Below are 20,507 nucleotides of genomic sequence, written 5' to 3' on the forward strand. Positions count from 1 at the left end.
GCAGCACATTTAACACTGCATTCAGTCTGAACCCTAGAATAAGCAGGAGAACAGCATTACACAGGTGAAAAAAAGGTAGCAAAAACAGTACACCACAATACTTTTTAAAATGTTACTGAGTCCAGATGTATTCAAATCAAGAGAAAAAGTGAAGGAAGCAGCATAGGGAAATTGGATGAAGGTAGGGTGGGTTTATAGAGATAAGATGGAGAGTTCCATAGTGTCCGAAGTTGAGGGACCATGGGGCATAAAAGGCATAGTCTGGAATAAGGGGTAGCTAGAGGGATGGTTGGCCATGGAATAAACATAAAATGGGGTGCTGGTGTGCTTCTGCACCCCTTTTAGGTCGTTGTCACAAAAATCCGGCCCATGTCCAGTCATACTCGGGGTCTCAGCTTGTGTCCCTCGTTGTCATTCCATCTCAGTTGCAGCATTCATATCGTGGTCATCGTGTGTATGTGAATCACAACATTAAAGACGATGAGTGATCACAGCATTTCCACAAATTGAGCCATACACAATACAACTTAAGGCCAGTCACCACATAATGAAATGACATTTTTGCATGTATCCTTCAATTTTGAGATTTGTTGGTATTTTGGTCCATTAATATTAGTATTTTCAAAAAGTAAACATAAAAATGACAAAAACTTCATGAAAATGTATATTTTCTTTAGTTTATCATACTACCGTCATCAAAATTGTATAGAATTTGAACCACTTTAGAAATTGACATATATCAATAATTTCAAATCTCACTAAATTAAATTACACATAATTTAAAAGCCCATTTCATAGAGAGTGTTACAAACTGGACTATATTTAGTAACTTACTTTGAAGAGATGATTATTGGGTCTAAATAGGCGTTTGGCGTTTGGTAGTCTATATTCAGTACTTGTCTTTAACTGCCATTTCCCGAAAGGTAGACTCATCCCACATGCCAACTCATTTTTCTCAGCTTCAGAAGCATCTGAATAGTTATATTCTCCAGACCTGCCCAGAGGGAATTGTTGATATGTAGATTTTTTAAAACATTCTAGATAACATTTTCTTTGGAGAAATACATCAAAAATGCATTTTACAAATATGTCCTCAGTATTTTACAGATTGAAAGATGAAAAAGTATTTATCCACAATCTGCTCTGCACAAGTTCGGTCCTGGAGTGTCTTAACAAAATTAAACCAAAATATTTAGGCTTACTTCATCCAGTGTCCTGAAAAATGGATTTGCACGATATGCAAACATTTTCATATTTAATGAGTTATCTACATTTAACTGGTAAAAGTTGATTGTGATCTGATTAAGGGGAAAAAAGTACCCTGGCCTTAAGCATTGAGGACAGCATTTTGTTGACAACATGGTGGTTTACACTATGTCTACTGTGTGTGAATGATGGAGGAATCTTACCCCAGCTGTAGGTCCATTTGAGTGTGTGTGGTCACTTAGGCCTGCACATCAACCAGGACTGGGACCATTGGAGACTTGGGATGCTTGCTCTCAAAGTGCTGCTTGAATGTCTTCTGGTCTGCATCTGTAAAGGTCAAGTAAAAATGAAGGAAGTTAACAATCTGTGGCTTAGATTGAATTCAAAGTTGACACAAATGATAAACTAAGTAATACGATGCAACAAACTACTTCACATATGAAAGACTGCACCACAAAGGCCAGTACATTAGCCTACACATGGAGAGGACAGGGCAAGTGTGGACCAGTGATGCCTTGGCTGCAGTCTTCTGGTCTGCAGCTGCTCCCGTCTTCTTAGCAACCGCCGCCTTGGTATCAGTCAACAAGTTCAACTTGAGAGAGGAGCATGCGTTAAACATCAATACCCTCTAAATGAATCCGCCCCTGATTACAAAGCATACCTGATTACAAATCATAGCCTATCGCCGTGATTTGTTATGTTGATTATCAGGTGTTAGAGCTGGGCTGGGACAAAACCCTTCACACACTCCTGCTCTTCCCGACTTCCTGCAATGACTGAAACATTGCAGGAAGTTGAAACAGCTTACCTAGTTGAGGTGATAAGACTCAGGCTCACCAATAATTTAAAACCCACCTTAGCAAGTAGGACTAAATAATGTTACATAACCTTGCCTAGTAGCTATACTAATAATCTGCTGTCCAGAGGGTAACAGCAAACAGATCAATGTCTTCCTGCAGTAAAGTAAGCACACTGTTGACTCAAGACTAGCTAGATTACAGGTATAGTGTAAATTCAAAACTTGCCCGAGACAGTTCACAGGATTGTCAATTGAAACAAATTTAGCCAATTTACTCTTTACTAAATTTAGCTAACATTAGATAGTTAATCCAGAGATTCTTACATTTGCCTCGATTTGGCATGGTGAGTGACGTGAAGCTTGAGACAGGTGTTTGTAGTTCTGTATGATAGCCACATTAGCAGCTAACTAGCGTTTGATTTTTGGGGGATAAATGCAGGGTTTATATATTGATAAAAGTCACTTTGTCCTTTAGAGATTTACACGGTTGTCAAAACGTCACGCCAGGCAGTGGTGCAAAGTACTTACAGTGCCTTGCAAAAGTATTCACCCCCCTTGGTGTTTCAAAAAATTCACGCCAGGCAGTGGTGCACCATTAAATCCATTCTTAAAAAATTGAAAGAATATGGCACCACAACAAACCTGCCAAGAGAGGGCCGCCCACCAAAACTCACGGACCAGGCAAGGAGGGCATTAATCAGAGAGGCAACAAAGAGACCAAAGATAACACTGAAGGAGCTGAAAAGCTCCACAGCGGAGATTGGAGTATCTGTCCATAGGACCACTTTAAGCCGTACACTCCACAGAGCTGGGCTTTGCGGAAGAGTGAACAGAAAAAAGCCATTGCTTAAAGAAAAAAATAAGCAAACACGTTTGGTGTTCGCCAAAAGTCATGTGGGAGACTCCCCAAATATATGGAAGAAGGTACTCTGGTCAGATGAGACTAAAATGTAGCTTTTTGCAAGGAAAACGCTATGTCTGGCGCAAACCCAACAACTCTCATCACCCCGAGAACAGCATCCCCACAGTGAAGCATGGTGGTGGCAGCATCATGCTGTGGGGATGTTTTTCATCAGCAGGGACTTGTCAGAATTGAAGGAATGATGGATGGCACTAAATACAGGGAAATTCTTGAGGGATACCTGTTTCAGTCTTCCAGAGATTTGTGACTGGGACGGAAGTTCACCTTCCAGCAGGACAATGACCCTAAGCATACTGCTAAAGCAACACTTGAGTGGTTTAAGGGGAAACATTTAAATGTCTTGGAATGGCCAAGTCAAAGCCCAGACCTCAATCCAATTGAGAATCTGTGGTATGACTTAAAGATTGCTGTACACCAGCGGAACCCATCCAACTTGAAGGAGCTGGAGCAGTTTTGCCTTGAAGAATGGGCAAAAATCCCAGTGGCTAGACATACCCCAAGAGACTTGCAGCTGTAATTGCTGCAAAAGGTGGCTCTACAAAGTATTGACTTTGGGGGGGTGAATAGTTATGCACGCTCAAGTTTTCTGTTTTTCTGTCTTATTTCTTTTTTGTTTCGCAATAAAACATATTTTGCATCTTCAAAGTGGTAGGCATGTTGTGTAAATCAAATGATACAAACCCCAAAAAAATCACTTTTAATTCTAGGTTGTAAGGCAACAAATAGGAAAAATGCCAAGGGGGTGAATACTTTCGCAAGCCACTGTAAGTAGGGGTATCTGTACTTGACTTTACTATTTATACTTTTGACTACTTTTACTTTTACTTCACTACATTCCTAAAGAAAAGTATGTACTTTTTACTCCATACATTTTCCCTACACCCAAAACTACTCATTACATTTTGAATGCTTAGCAGGACAGGAAAATGGTCACACACTTATCAAGAGAACATCCCTGGTCATCCCTACTACCTTGGATCTGGTGGACTCACTAAACACACATGTTTAGTGTGTAAATGATGTCTAAGTGTTGGAGTGTGCCCCTGGCTATCTGTAAATGAAAAAAACAAGAAAATGATGCGGTCTGGTTTGCTTTAGTCATTTTCTATTAATGGTATCTTCTTTTACTCAAGTATGACTATTGAGTATTTTTTTTACCACTAAAGCCAGGGTAAATCTACACAAAACACAGCCCTTATTTAAAGTGTTTCTAAAATTAAGGATGGAAAATCGATTGGAACCATTTCCATATTTGACCGCTATGTTTTATGGGTATTATGACTCATACAGTAGTACTCTATTAGCATGCTGTGTTACCTGCTTTGGTGATGGTTTGATTTATATTCCCATACTGTAGTTATTGATCCTCTCTCTTCTTCTCTTTTCTGTCAGGATGTGGAGCGCTTCAGTTTCTCCTCTGGCTTCGAAGAGGGCAGGGACAGGTGTCCCTATGACCCAGCCAAGGGCTACACCGGCCTCCTTGTGGGTAAGAACCCTAATCTACCCCCTGGGCTGCACTATTTTGCCCTAACCCACTGCTAAGAATGGACTGAGAGACACTCTTCTATCCCCTGTTCTGTGTTCTATCTCTCTGATCCCTCCGGTCCTGATTGCAGACGGTGAGATGTTCTCAGCCTCCCAGTATGAGTTCCGCAGCTCTCCGGATGTCCGTCGGAACTTCCCCTTCCCCAATCTGAGGACAGAGGAGGCCCCCACCAGGTGGCTGCTGGGTAAAGACAGGCTCACCCATCCGTTATCTTATAGACATTGGTTTCATTTTGTGGCTTGATCCCATAGACATTAAAACCAGTAGATAGTGATAGCACTGACGTCATCCGCGTATTCCTATGGAAAACTCCCGATGGCGCATGAAGCCGGAAGCATTTTAATTTGAAACGCGCCATATTGCTGAATGGGGCTGAAAGGCACCAAAAACTCACTAAGGATCATGGTGAAAGTGGCCGTAACTAGCAAAGGATCATGGTCGATATAGTCCTGATAGAGTTAACCTTAACGTCTATGGAGCCTTCTAGTAGCCTGCTGGCCCGTGATTGGTCTGTGTCAAATGTAGTAGTCAGAATCAAATCAAATCAAATCAAATCAAATTTTATTGGTCACATGCGCTGAATACAACAGGTGCAGACATTACAGTGAAATGCTTACCTACAGCCCTTAACCAACAGTGCATTTATTTTAAACAAAAAAAGTAAGAATAAAACAACAACAAAAAAAGTGTTGAGAAAAAAAGAGCAGAAGTAAAATAAAGTGACAGTAGGGAGGCTATATATACAGTAAAATAAAGTGACAGTAGGGAGGCTATATATACAGGGGGGTACCGTTGCAGAGTCAATGTGCGGGGGCACCGGCTAGTTGAGGTAGTTGAGGTAATATGTACATGTGGGTAGAGTTAAAGTGACTATGCATAAATACTTAACAGAGTAGCAGCAGCGTAAAAAGGATGGGGTGGGGGGGCAGTGCAAATAGTCCGGGTAGCCATGATTAGCTGTTCAGGAGTCTTATGGCTTGGGGGTAGAAGCTGTTGAGAAGTCTTTTGGACCTAGACTTGGCACTCCGGTACCGCTTGCCGTGCGGTAGCAGAGAGAACAGTCTATGACTAGGGTGGCTGGAGTCTTTGACAATTTTGAGGGCCTTCCTCTGACACCGCCTGGTATAGAGGTCCTGGATGGCAGGGAGCTTTGCCCCAGTGATGTACTGGGCCGTACGCACTACCCTCTGTAGTGCCTTGCGGTCAGAGGCCAAGCAGTTGCCATACCAGGCGGTGATGCAACCAGTCAGGATGCTCTCGATGGTGCAGCTGTAGAATTTTTTGAGGATCTGAGGACCCATGCCAAATCTTTTTAGTCTCCTGAGGGGGAATAGGCTTTGTCGTGCCCTCTTCACGACTGTCTTGGTGTGTTTGGACCATGATAGTTCGTTGGTGATGTGGACACCAAGGAACTTGAAGCTCTCAACCTGTTCCACTACAGCCCCGTCGATGAGAATGGGGGCGTGCTCAGTCCTCTTTTTTTTCCTGTAGTCCACAATCATCTCCTTAAATATCTCGATTTGTAGCGAACTTAATTCACCTTGGGGATCGAATTTGATCATAATAAACTCATTTTAGAGGCCAAAACGGGCATCACATTTTTATTTTCTTCTGCCGATCGGAATTTATATAGGCTTTCTAGGGCAGACCAGGGCTTTTGGCACCACTAGGTTACTATGCAGTAGCTGACCAACAGAGCTCTTGACTTCACGCTCCAGACCGGATTAGAGGCATAGCCAGAAATTCGTTGATGGGTGGAGAAGTATTTTTGTAATAATAATGTATTCTTTTTTAAATTGGGTGGGCCTGGCAGGGCCTGGCTCCCCAGTGGGTGGGCATGCCTACGCCCCTGAACCGGACACGGAGGGCCTGCTTGATCCCTACAGCTATGCAATTTTGGAATACCAATGTAAACTGTAATTTTGATGAATTATACTACAACTATAGGGTACTAAGCAGACCTGGGTTCAAATACATGCATATTTAAATATTTGTATATGAAATACTTATTTTCTGTGTATTTGAGTATTTTCAAATTTACTGGCAAAATCAACTACTTTTGGGGTCCCCTTGGAATGTCCTATACTCATCTTAATTTTCATGCAAGGCAAACTGGGTGGGTGTCACGCCCTGGCTCTGGGGACTCTTAAAAGTTGAGCCAGGGTGTGTAGTGTCTATGTTGTTTGTTCTATGTTCATGTTCTAGTTCATTTGTTTCTATGTTGGCCGGGGTGGTTCCCAATCAGAGGCAGCTGTGGCTTGTTGTCTCTGATTGGGACCATACTTAGGCAGCCTGTTTTGCACTTGTCATTTGTGGGAACTTGTTCCAGAGAGGTTTGTGTTTGTTAACCTTAGGACTTCACGTATCGTTTATTGTTTTGTTATCGTTATATAAGTACTCATTAAAAGATGTACGCATATCACGCTGCGCCTTGGTCTGCTTCATATGACGATCGTGACAGTGGGGGCTTCTATGGGTACAGTATTAGTGTTTGAAAATACACTACTTCAAATAGAGTTAGTTGTAAATACATGACAATACATTCCAATTTCCAAATACGTTCCTTTAATATTCAACTACTTGTATTTTCAAATAAACTTTATATAATTGTTTTGAAATGTATTTGAAACTAATTAAAATGCAGTAAAAATTATCAAATCTAATTATTTGAACCCATGTCTGGTGCTAAGTACTGGCCGAAACATAGGGCTTTTAGTATTCATTCCTTCATAATACAAGATCTGCCTTCACCTTAGCATTCCCAAATGTAGATACTGTGGCCACCCTTGCTTTCAACCTACATTATCTCTGTACCAGTAGGTGGCATGGTAGGAGGGTTACAATAACATTAATCTCTCCATAGTATGTGCTTTTCCAGGAGTTGGACAGAATGTACACAGTGTGATGATCTGTGTTTTGTTATTGTGTGAGCAGAGGCGGACTTTGTGGGCTCGGCGCTGCTGAAGGAGAGCGTCAACAGCTCGGTGGGCGATGACGACAAGATCTACTTCTTCTTCACAGAGAGGAGCCAGGAGCAGATGGCCTACCCCAGCCAGACCAGGGTGGCACGTGTGGCCCGAATCTGCAAGGTAGGCCTGAAGGGGGACATGTGTTATGGCATTAGCGGTTGCCCAACTCAATGGAGAGAGAAAGCGGAGAAAGGGCTCAATGGCTGCAATGGAATGAATGGAACGGTATCAAACACAAGGAAACTCAAGGTTACTTGCGTAACCCAGGTTCTCTGATATTATGAGTCAGATATCTCACATGTGGGATTCACCTCGAAGAACCAATTACACACGTCTGTCGGAGACAAACAGGTCGGTGTGGCAAATGAGGTGAGCCCCTCCCCTCATTATAAGGAGCCACTTGCACGCCCTCTGGTCATTCCCGAGCATGCCGAACTTCCTCACACTCTTGCGAGTAGGGTGAGATATCTCACTCATAATATCAGAGAACTTGGGTTACGCAAGTAACCTTGAGTTCTCTTTCAATTTTTTGTTTCGATATCTCACGTGGGATATGGCCAACTCCCATATCGCAAACGCTCTCCGAAGCCAGGTAGTCTCAACGAATCAACCCTCAAAGACCCCAACACTGAGGACAGTATGTGCGCAGTGACGTCAAGCTGGTAGAACCTGATAAAATAGGTTGCCCAACAAGCCGCAACACACATTTCCTGTAAGCAGATTTATTATTATTATTATTTTTATTTTTTTTATTTTTTTTAGTCATTTAGCAGACGCTCTTATCCAGAGCGACTTACATGCCCTTGAACAGATGCCCTTGAACAGTGCCCAAGTGTTAACCATACCTCTGGTGAAGTGAGCCCACAGGCCCTCCGGAGGCTGTAACCCCTTGCTATTATAGGCCAATATAATACCTTCCACAATCCAATGTCATAACCATTGGTGAGAGAGGGGCCTCCACTTGCAGGTAGGTGCCCAGGACACAAAGAGTTGGTCGCTCTTGCGCAAAGCTCTCGTTCTTTCCAAGTATATGCACAAAGCCCGTACTGGACACAAAGGATGCTCTTCTTCCGTAGAAGGGAAGGGTGGCGGGTGGAAAGATACAAGCTCTAAGGCAAGACAATTGTAATCGCCGCTGACCTTAGGCATAAAGGCAGGGTTGGGTAACAAGGAAACCTTGGAAAAAACCCGGGCAAACGGTAGGCACGAATGGTGAACTGAAAGTGCATGCACCTCATTCACTCACTTTGCGGACGTAAGGGCGAACAGCGGCTCATCGAGGGGCTACCTTCTTCCCTCATTCTGACTAGTGTGGGGAGTATGAGACTTAGAGGAGGAAAAGCGTAAAGCAACACCCTCAGCCATGGGTTTGCCCGCTCCTCCACTTTGGTCGAATGCTCCTATCTATCCACGGATATGGTTTGGGTATGTTCATTGTAGGAACAACATCCTCTATGCACTTCCTGATGAATATACCCACTATGTCTAAAGGTCCTAGCCAGCGATTTCACAATACTGTGATGTCATCAGAGCACAAAGCATGCTGAACGCGGAATGAGAGAGAGCTCGGTTTGTTGTTTTTGAACGTTTCAGAAAAAGTGTTTTCTTGAATAATTCTATTATTACTAGCCTACCTGTTTAATTTGGATCCCGCGATGCGGTTATCCTCAGTTGCTGGGTCCACTACAATCTGTCCCGGAATACTGCCAAACCCTAAGGTATGAAGAACTGTCATTGCTTGTCCATATATGTACAGTGGCTAGCGAAAGTATTCAACCCCCTTGGCATTTTTCCTTTTTTGTTGCCTTACAACCTGGAATTAAAATGGATTTTTGGGGGGTTTATATCATTTGATTTACACAACATGCCTACCACTTTGAAGATGCAAAATATTTTTTTGGGTGAAACAAATAAGAAATAAGACAGAAAAACAGAAAACTTGAGCGTGCATAACTATTCACCCCCCCAAAGTCAATACTTTGTAGAGCCACCTTTTGCAGCAATTCCAGCTGCAAGTCTCTTGGGGTATGTCTATATAAGCTTGGCACATCTAGCCACTGGGATTTTTGCCCATTCTTCAAGGCAAAACTGCTCCAGCTCCTTCAAGTTGGATGGGTTCCGCTGGTGTACAGAAATCTTTAAGTCATACCACAGATTCTCAATTGGATTGAGGTCTGGGCTTTGACTAGGCCATTCCAAGACATTTAAATGTTTCTCCTTAAACCACTTGAGTGTTGCTTTAGCAGTATGCTTAGGGTCATTGTCCTGCTGGAAGGTGAACCTCTGTCCCAGTCTCAAATCTCTGGAAGACTGAAACAGTTTCCCTCAAGAATTTCCATGTATTTAGCGCCATCCATCATTCCATTAATTCTGACCAGTTTCCCAGTCCCTGCCGATGAAAAACATCCCCACAGCATGATGCTGCCACCACCATGCTTCACTGTGGGGATGGTGTTCTCGGGGTGATGAGAGGTGTTGGGTTTGCGCCAGACAAAGCGTTTTCCTTGATGGCCAAAAAGCTCAATTTTAGTCTCATCTGACCAGAGTACCTTCTTCCATATATTTGGGGAGTCCCACATGTGTTTGCTTGTTTTTTTCTTTAAGCAATGGCTTTTTTCTGGCCACTCTTCCGTAAAGCCCAGCTTTGTTGAGTGTACGGCTTAAAGTGGTCCTATGGACAGATACTCCAATCTCCGCTGTGGAGCTTTGCAGCTCCTTCAGGGTTATATTTGGCAGGTTTGTTGTGGTGCCATATTCTTTCAATTTTTTTATAATGGATTTAAATGGTGCTCCGTGGGATGTTCAAAGTTTCTGATATTTTTTTATAACCCAACCCTGATCTGTACTTCTCCACAACTTTGTCTCTGACCTGTTTGGAGAGCTCCTTGGTCTTCATGGTGCCGCTTGCTTGGTGGTGCCCCTTGCTTAGTAGTGTTGCAGACTCTGGGGCCTTTCAGAACAGGTTACATATATACTGAGATCATGTGACAGATCATGTGACACTTAGATTGCAAAAAAGGTGGACTTCATTTAACTAATTATGTTTACATTTACATTTTAGTCATTTAGCAGACGCTCTTAACCAGAGCGACTTACAGGAGCAATTAGGGTTAAGTGCCTTGCTCAAGGGCACATTAACGTCATTTAGCAGACGCTCTTAGCCAGAGCGACTCACAAATTGGTGCGTTCACCCCTATAGCCAGTGGGATAACCACTTTACAATTTGGGGGGGGGGTTAGAAGGAATACTTTATCCTATCCCAGGTATTCCTTAAAGAGGTGGGGTTTCAAATGTCTCCGGAAGGTGGTGAGTGACTCCGCTGTCCTGGCGTCGTGAGGGAGCTTGTTCCACCATTGGGGTGCCAGAGCAGCGAACAGTATTGACTGGGCTGAGCGGGAGCTATGCTTCCGCAGAGGAAGGGAGCCAGCAGGCCAGAGGTGGATGAACGCAATGTCCTCGTTTGGGTGTAGGGACTGATCAGAGCCTGAAGGTACAGAGGTGCCGTTCCCCTCACTGCTCCATAGGCAAGCACCATGGTCTTGTAGCGGATGCGAGCTTCAACTGGAAGCCAGTGGAGTGTGCGGAGGAGGGGGGTGACGTGAGAGAACTTGGGAAGGTTGAACACCAGACGGGCTGCGGCATTCTGGATGAGTTGTAGGGGTTTAATGGCACAGGCAGGGAGCCCAGCCAACAGCGAGTTGCAGTAGTCCAGACGGGAGATGACAAGTGCCTGGACCAGGACCTGCGCCGCTTCCTGTGTAAGGCAGGGTCGCACTCTCCGAATGTTGTAGAGCATGAACCTGCAGGAGCGGGTCACTGCCTTGATGTTGGCGGAGAACGACAGCAGTCGTTCTCCGCCAATTGAAGGTAATTGGTTGCACCAGATCTTATTTAAGGGCTTCATAGTAAGGGGGTGAATACATATGCACGCACCACTTTTCCATTATTTATTGTTTAGAACTTTTTGAAACAAGTTATTTTTTTCATTTCACTTTACCAATTTGGACTATTTTGTGTATGTCCATTACATGAAATCCAAATAGAAATCGATTTAAATTACAGGTTGTAATGCAACAAAGCGCCAGGACCGTCTCCTAAAGTTGATTCAGCTGCGGGATCGGAGCACCACCAGTAAAGAGCTTGCTCAGGAATGGCAGCAGGCAGGTGTGAGTGCATCTGCACGCACAGTGAGGTGAAGACTTTTGGAGGATGGCCTGGTGTCAAGAAGGGCAGCAAAGAAGCCACTTCTCTCCAGGAAAAACATCAGGGATAGACTGATTCTGCAAAAGGTACAGGGATTGGACTGCTGAGGACTGGGGTAAAGTCATTTTCTCTGATGAATCCTCTTTCCGATTGTTTGGGGCATCCGGAAAACACCTTGTCCTGAGAAGACAAGGTGAGCGTTACCATCAGTCCTGTGTCATGCCAACAGTAAAGCATCCTGAGACCATTCATGTGTGGGGTTGCTTCTCAGCCAAGGGAGTGGGCTCACTCACAATTTTGCCTAAGAACACAGCCATGAATAAAGAATGGTACCAACACTGCAAATATTGACTCTTTGCATAAACTTCATGTAATTGTCAATAAAAGCCTTTGACACTTATGGAATGCTTGTAATTATACTTAAGTATACAATAGTAACATCTGACAAAAAATATATCATAACACTGAAGCAGCGAACTTTGTGAAGACCAATACTACTCATTCTCTAAACTTTTGACCACGACTGTACTTACATTCAGTAATCTTGCTCTGATTTCTCATCCTAAGGGTCCCAGAGATAAAATGTAGCATAGTTTTGTTTGATACAATCCATTTTTATATTCAAATGTAGAAACTGGGTTCTACAGTTTGAACTCCTGCTGTGTCTGGCTCCACACCCACCCCACCTGGCCATCTAGATGTGTGAAAGTTAGTGTATAAGCTAATGATCCATCATGTATGACATTCCTGAGAGTGTGTAAACTTACATTTTGTATTACCATATCATTTTTGTGTGTTCTCTATATGTACTTGAACATGTACCATTTGACCAATTCGTCACATTTGGGCAAACTTGATACAAAATAGTCCAGTATTGCAATGCTTCACTGGATCAATCTGAAACGTTGCACACACACTGCTGCCATCTAGTGGCCAATATCTAAATTGTGCCTAAACTGCAATATTATTTTGTGGAACAAAATAATTAATAAAAAACATGTTTTTTTGTTTGTATTATCTTTTACCAGATCTAATGTGTTATATTCTCCTACATTAATTTCACATTTCCACAAACTTCAAAGTGTTTCCTTTCAAATGGTATCAAGAATATGCATATCCTTGCTTCAGGTTCTGAGCTACAGGCAGTTAGATTTGGATATGTCATTTTAGGGTCCAAACCTTAAGAGGTTAATATATGTAGCCTTAGAAATAAAGTTAATGGAATCAATAATTTGCTAACATCAGATAACATTCATATATTAGCCATTTCTGAGACTCACTTAGATAATTATTTGGATGATACAGCAGTAGCAATACAAGGATATAACATCTACAGAAGATACAGGAATGCCTATGGGGGAAGGTGTTGCTGGATATATTCAGAACGATATCCCTGTAATGCTTAAAGAAGATATGGGCGGCAGGTAGCTTAGTGGGTAAAAGCGTTGTGCCAGTAACCGAAAGGTCGCTGGTTCTAATCCCCGAGCCGACTAGGTGAAAAATCTGTCGATGTGCCCTTAAGCAAGGCACTTAACCCTAATTGCTCATGTAAGTCGCTCTGGATAAGAGCGTCTGCTAAATGACTAAAATGTAAATGTACGATATCATGTCAAGTGTTATTGAAGTGTTGTGGTTGCAGGTTCACCTGCCTCATCTAAAGCCTATTCTTTTAGGGTGTTGCTATAGGCCACCAAGTTTTTCAATTGTTTTATTAATCAGTTACCCAATTAAGACAGGGGCCCCCAGTTACCAACGTGTGCCCCAACCTCCTCTCCTCCTCCTATCTGAAATATAGTCCTTTATTTTTATTACAATATTTTTATTTTTTCTTTGCCCCCCACGTGCCTGGGCTCAGGGGCTTCAGCCCCGGTAAGCCCCTGCATTAATCCGGCCCTGAATATGACCCAGGTTATCACTCAACCAACTAGAGTGCATACCAATAGTGTTGGGTCTGTGACATCCACATGTATTGATCATATCTTCACTAATGCTGCAGAGCTTTGCTACAAAGCAATATCAGTTCCCATTGGCTGTAGTAACCATAACATTGTGGCAATGACAAGGAAAGCCAAAGTGCCAAAGATTGGGCCTAAAGTAATTTATACGAGATCATACAAAATGTTTTCTCAGGACTCTTTTGTTGAAGATGTAAAAAGGAGGAAATGAGGAAGTGAATCCAGATGCAGCACTGGATGTATTTGTAAAATTATGAGCTGTTAAGAAACTGTTGGAGCCCTCTGGTTTGATGATTAATTGAAAAATGGTATGGTTCAAATAAATTATGCAAAAGAGGTGGCAAACAAGTCAGGCTGCTCAGCTGATTGGTTGACATACTGTAAATTGAGAAATGTTGTAACTAAACTTTACTACTAAACCAAGATAAATGACATAAAACACAATGGAAAAATACTTTGGAGTACCTTAAATTATATCATGGGCAGAAAACCCAATTCTCCATTGTTCATTGAAGTTGATGGGCCATTTATAGCAATATCTTTCGATATTGCCAATCAATTCAATTACTATTTCACAAGTGGAAAAACTCAGAAGTGAAATGACAACATTGAACAGTGAACCATCATATTTTGTATAAAATATCTAGTAATGAAAGAGAAGATGGAAAAAGAGATGGAAAAACGATTGTTATGATAAGAGATGGAAAAACGATTGTTATGATAAGCCACCAGGTATAGACAACCTTGATGGGAAACTACTGAGAATGGTAGCAGACTGTATTGCCACCCCTATTTTGGTATATCTTTAACCAAAGCCTGAAGGAATGTATGTGTCCACAGCCGTGGAAGGAAGCTAAAGTAATTCCCCATTGCCTAAAAATTGTAAAGCACCCTTTGCTGGCTCGAACAGCTTCCAAATCAGTTTGATCAGCCTGTTCTTAGTAAACTGATGGAGAGAATTGTGTTTGACCAAAGTAAATGCTATTTTTCAGCGAACAAGTTACTGCTGACTTTCAGCATGCATATACACTGAGTGTACAAAACATTAGGAACACCTGCTCTTTCCATGACATAGACTGACCAGGTGAATCCAGGTGACAGCTATGATCCCTTATTAATGTCACTTGTTAAATCCACTTCAATCAGTGTAGATGAAGGGGAGGAGACAGGTTTAAGAAGGATTTTTAAGCCTTGATACAATTGAGACATGGATTGTGAATGTGTGCCATTCAGAGGGAGCCAGGCACACCGGTTTGAGTGTGTCAAGAACTGCAACATTGCTGGGTTTTTCACGCTCAACAGTTTCCCATTTCAAGAATGGTCCACCACCCAAAGGACATCCAGCCAACTTGACACAACTGTGGGAAGCATTGGAGTCAACATGGGCTAGCATCCCTATGCAACACTTTCGACACCTTGTAGAGTCCATTCTCCGATGAATTTAGGCTGTTTTGAGGGCAAAAGGAGGTGCAACTCAATAGTAGGAAGGTGTTTCTAATGTTTTGTACACTCAGTGTAGAGAAGGGCACTTCACTTGTGCTGCACTGACCCAGATGACAAATTATTGGTTAAAATTTTTTTGATAATAAGATGATAGTTGGAGCTGTATTGTTAGATTTTAGTGAAGCCTTTGATGTTATTGATCATACACTGTTATTGAAGAAACTCACTTGCTATGATTTTACACCACCTGCCATCACATGGTTGGAGAGTTATTTATCCAATAGAACCCAGAGAGTGTTCTTCAATAAAAGCTTCTGTAACATCAGATATGTACAGTGTGGTGTCCCTCTGGGAAGTTACCTTGGGCCGTTTCTCTTCTCTATTTTTACAAATGATTTGCCACTGGTCTTACACAAAGCTAGAATGACTATGTATATGGATGATTCTAAACTCTACATGTCAGCACCCAAAGCCAGTGAGCTCACTGAAATTCTAAATAAGGAGTTACAGTCAGTATCAGAATGGGTGATTAATAATAAACTGGTCTTAAATACATCTAAAACATTATCTAAGACCTACTGTAAACCTTGTGTATAAAGGGTGTGACCATTGAGCAAGTTGAGGACGCTAAACTCCTAGGTATAACATCGGATGGTCAATTATCATGGTCAAGTCATATTGATAAAGTTGTTGTAAAATGGGGATGGGAATGTCTGTTATAAAAATATGTTCTGCGTTTTTGACACAAAAATCAATTGTAGTAGTTGTTCAGGCTCTGGTTTTGTCCCATACTGTCCGGTAATATGGTCAAGCGCAGCAAAGAAAGACCTAGCAAAGCTGCAGCTGGCTCAAAACAGAGTGCATGCCTTGCCCAGAACTAACATCAACAACATGCTTGCCAGTATTTCCTGGTTGAGGGTTAAAGAGAGATGAACTGCTTCTCTTCTAGTTTTTATTATCATTACTAGTTTTTATGAGTATTACTGTAATGTAAATTCCAGTTTGTCTGCATAATCAAATAACATTCAGCTCAGACACCCATACATACCCCACAAGACATGCCACCAGGGGTCTCTTCACAGTCCCCAAGTCCAAAAGGTATTCACGGCAACGCACAGTATTATACAGAGCCATGATGGCATGGAACTCCCTTCCATCCCCAATTACTCAAACAAACAGTAAAAGTACCTTAAAAATATATATATTAAACAACATTTCATGGAATGGCAGGAACTGTGAGGGGGGACACAGACACACAGACACACTTTAACACACACATAATTGTTTTAGTTGTACTGTTTGTACTATTTTTATTACTATTTTTAGTTGTATTGTTTGTATATCATTGTATTTTTAATTTCTGAGACTCTTCCTGTCTTTCAGTGTGTCAGTGTTTTGTTGCTTGTAATGTTTTGTGTTTTTGTGTGGACCCCAGGAAGAATAGCTGCTGCTTTGGCCAAAGCTAATGGGGATCCCAATAAACCCAGAGACAGAGTTAGTGTATTCGTCGATGTTATTCTTAGAGGCGGCCCGGAACATATCCCAGTCCGCGTGATCAAAACAGTCCTGTAGCATGGATTCCGATTGGTCAGACCAGCGTTGAACAGACCTTACCACGGGTGCTTCCTGATTTAATTTCTGCCTATAGGTGGGGAGGAGCAGAATGGAGCCGTGGTCTGATTTGCAGAAGGAGGGCTTTGTATCCATCTCGGAATGGAGAATAACAATGGTCTAATGTATTTTTCCCGTGAATGGGGCAAAATATGTGTTGGTGGAACGAATGCGGCCTTGGGATATGCTGTTTCCAATTTGTTCAAAGTCCCGTGTTTGCTCAAAGTCCAGAGACTGTACATTAGCAAGTAATATACTAGGAAGCGGAGGATGGTTTTCCCTTTTCCTTAATCGGACTAGAACCCCAGCACACCTTCCCCTTCTCCGGCGGCGTCTTTTTGGAAAAAGGGCTCCCGTGATGAATGGAACTGCTTTGGATCCAGCTCCGTAAAGTCAAATTTGTGGTGAGTAATCTCAGATCTGATGTCCAGAAGTGCTTGCCGGTCATAGGAAATAATACTATAAACTTTCTGAGCAAATAAAGTAAAAAAGAACACTAAAATAAACAAAAGACTGCAAAGTTGGCTGGGAGCTAGCAACAGGGCGACCATCGTCGGTGCCATCTTGTTTACAATTCAGGTGAATCCCAAATGTGAGATATCACAACACATAATTGAAAGAGAACCAGCGTCCTCCGATTTCTCCCTCCACTAGACTTTGCTTGTACAAGGGCTTTCTCCCGGAATAGCTTCCCTTCTCACCAAGACTCCAGGACAAACCTGGAGGGTTGGCAACCTTATTTTGGATACCTATATTGAGTACTTGTTGTTTTCATTTCTGAGGAGAGGAGTAGTGTGCATGTTCTTGGAGTTGGCTGTGTTTTTCATTCAAGTTGTGTTCTCACCCACTGAGTGAACTTCAGGTTGATTATTGTCCTCCTCGCGTCTTGGCTGCTTTCTGAGGGGCTTCTTAGTGTGCCACTGTTGCCAGGCAGAGTAGAAGCACACCCAAGCCTGCTCCAATGGTAGACTCCTTCTTTCTCTTCCCCCTTTCTCTCTCTCTCTTTCTCTCGCTCTCCATCCCACCCCCTTTCTCTATTTTTTTCTCTCTTTCTCTCCCTCTCTCTCCTCTCGCTCTCTCCCTCCCCCACTCTCTCCCTCCCCCTCCCCCCTCTCTCACCTAATTTCATTGGAGATCAGTGTCTCTCTATCAGAAACCACTCCTGGAGATACACTAGACTGTTTTTTCACTCCTCCTCCTCTCTCTTTGGCTCAGACATGTCCCCATTATTTCATGCTTGCAGTCCCCCTCTATCACAAATGCAGCTTTCTGGGAATGGGGACATGTCTGCTGCATGTGCCCACTCTGTGGTGATGGTGATGGTGGGGGGAGTAGAATGTGATGGATCCAGCCCTAACTGGGCCACAACAGCGTTCACATTAGTGCAAGCCAGACCAGTGGCACGCCACAACTGGAGGCTTGCCAAAGGTCAGTCTGTTTCTCAGCAAATCCCCAACCTCCTTTCCATTGTCAACCCACATCTACAGTGTACGGTCTACCGCACAGCCATCCAGTTGCCAGATGTGGCGTCCATGCTTCAGGAAGGCCTACTTGGCTAGCAGCCTATAAAGCTATCAGCCCTAGCCCCTGCATGGCTCCCATCATTTGTTTTAGACCAGTGCCAAGGGATGCACATTGTTCTCTAGTCCAGCACTAACATTTACATTTACATTTACGTCATTTAGCAGACGCTCTTATCCAGAGCGACTTACAAATTGGTGCATTCACCTTATAGCCAGTGGGATAACCACTTTACAATGTTTTATTTTTTTTGGGGGGTGGGTTGGGGGTAAGGGGGGGGTAGAAGGATTACTTTATCCTATCCCAGGTATTCCTTAAAGAGGTGGGGTTTCAAATGTCTCCGGAAGGTGGTGAGTGACTCCGCTGTCCTGGCGTCGTGAGGGAGCTTGTTCCACCATTGGGGTGCCAGAGCAGCGAACAGTTTTGACTGGGCTGAGCGGGAACTATGCTTCTGCAGAGGTAGGGGAGCCAGCAGGCCAGAGGTGGATGAACGCAATGCCCTCGTTTGGGTGTAGGGACTGATCAGAGCCTGAAGGTACGGAGGTGCCGTTCCCCTTACAGCTCCGTAGGCAAGCACCATGGTCTTGTAGCAGATGCAAGCTTCAACTGGAAGCCAGTGGAGTGTGCGGAGGAGCGGGGTGACGTGAGAGAACTTGGGAAGGTTGAACACCAGACGGGCTGCGGCATTCTGGATGAGTTGTAGGGGTTTAATGGCACAGGCAGGGAGCCCAGCCAACAGCGAGTTGCAGTAATCCAGACGGGAGATGACAAGTGCCTGGATTAGGACCTGTGCCGCTTCCTGTGTAAGGCAGGGTCGTACTCTCCGAATGTTGTAGAGCATGAACCTACAGGATTGGGTCACCGCCTTGATGTTAGCGGAGAACGACAGGGTGTTTTCCAGGGACACACCTGATTCAACTAATCAAGGGCTTAGTTAGTTGGTAAGTTGGGTCAGATGTGCTACTGCTGGGCTAGAACATAAATGTGCATCCCTTGGCACTGGTCTACTTCCTCCAGTTTCCTCCAGTTAATTTTCGCACAGGCAGATCGTTAGGGTGCTATGCTGTGTCAGGATCCTTGTGTCTGTTGATATACAGTGGGGGAAAAAAGTATTTAGTCAGCCACCAATTGTGCAAGTTCTCCCACTTAAAAAGATGAGAGAGGCCTGTAATTTTCATCATAGGTACACATCAACTATGACAGACAAAATGAGGAAAAAAAATCCAGAAAATCACATTGTAGGATTTTTAATGATTTTGTTTGCAATTATGGTGGAAAATAAGTATTTGGTCAATAACAAAAGTTTCTCAATACTTTGTTATATACCCTTTGTTGGCAATGACACAGGTCAAACGTTTTCTGTAAGTCTTCACAAGGTTTTCACACACTGTTGCTGGTATTTTGGCCCATTCCTCCATGCAGATCTCCTCTAGAGCAGTGATGTTTTGGGGCTGTCGCTGGGCAACACAGACTTTCAACTCCCTCCAAAGATTTTCTATGGGGTTGAGATCTGGAGACTGGCTAGGCCACTCCAGGACCTTGAAATGCTTCTTACGAAGCCACTCCTTCGTTGCCCGGGCGGTGTGTTTGGGATCATTGTCATGCTGAAAGACCCAGCCACGTTTCATCTTCAATGCCCTTGCTGATGGAAGGAGGTTTTCACTCAAAATCTCACGATACATGGCCCCATTCATTCTTTCCTTTACACGGATCAGTCGTCCTGGTCCCTTTGCAGAAAAACAGCCCCAAAGCATGATGTTTCCACCCCCATGCTTCACAGTAGGTATGGTGTTCTTTGGATGCAACTCAGCATTCTTTGTCCTCCAAACACGACGAGTTGAGTTTTTACCAAAAATTTATATTTTGGTATCATCTGACCATATGACATTCTCCCAATCCTCTTCTGGATCATCCAAATGCACTCTAGCAAACTTCAGACGGGCCTGGACATGTATTGGCTTAAGCAGGGGGACACGTCTGGCACTGCAGGATTTGAGTCCCTGGCGGCGTAGTGTGTTACTGATGGTAGGCTTTGTTACTTTGGTCCCAGCTCTCTGCAGGTCATTCACTAGGTCCCCCCGTGTGGTTCTGGGATTTGTGCTCACCGTTCTTGTGATCATTTTGACCCCATGGGGTGAGATCTTGCGTGGAGCCCCAGATCGAGGGAGATTATCAGTGGTCTTGTATGTCTTCCATTTCCTAATAATTGCTCCCACAGTTGATTTCTTCAATCCAAGCTGCTTACCTATTGCAGATTCAGTCTTCCCAGCCTGGTGCAGGTCTACAATTTTGTTTCTAGTGTCCTTTGACAGCTCTTTGGTCTTGGCCATAG

At 43.3% G+C, this 20,507-nt stretch overlaps 1 protein-coding gene across 1 annotated transcript in view; it reads left to right on the top strand.

Annotated features, from left to right (window-relative positions):
* Window positions 1-20,507, top strand: part of LOC121547245 (semaphorin-4G) — a 98,933-nt gene that overhangs the window by 51,338 nt on the left and 27,088 nt on the right. The window contains exons 6-8 of the mRNA XM_041858412.2: window positions 4,320-4,413; window positions 4,544-4,657; window positions 7,408-7,562. Of these exons, the coding sequence (XP_041714346.1) occupies window positions 4,320-4,413; window positions 4,544-4,657; window positions 7,408-7,562 (363 nt within the window). The remainder of the gene's footprint in view (window positions 1-4,319; window positions 4,414-4,543; window positions 4,658-7,407; window positions 7,563-20,507) is intronic.

The sequence above is a fragment of the Coregonus clupeaformis genome, chromosome 31 (genome assembly GCF_020615455.1).
Source record: "Coregonus clupeaformis isolate EN_2021a chromosome 31, ASM2061545v1, whole genome shotgun sequence".
Classification (NCBI taxonomy): Eukaryota; Metazoa; Chordata; class Actinopteri; order Salmoniformes; family Salmonidae; genus Coregonus; species Coregonus clupeaformis.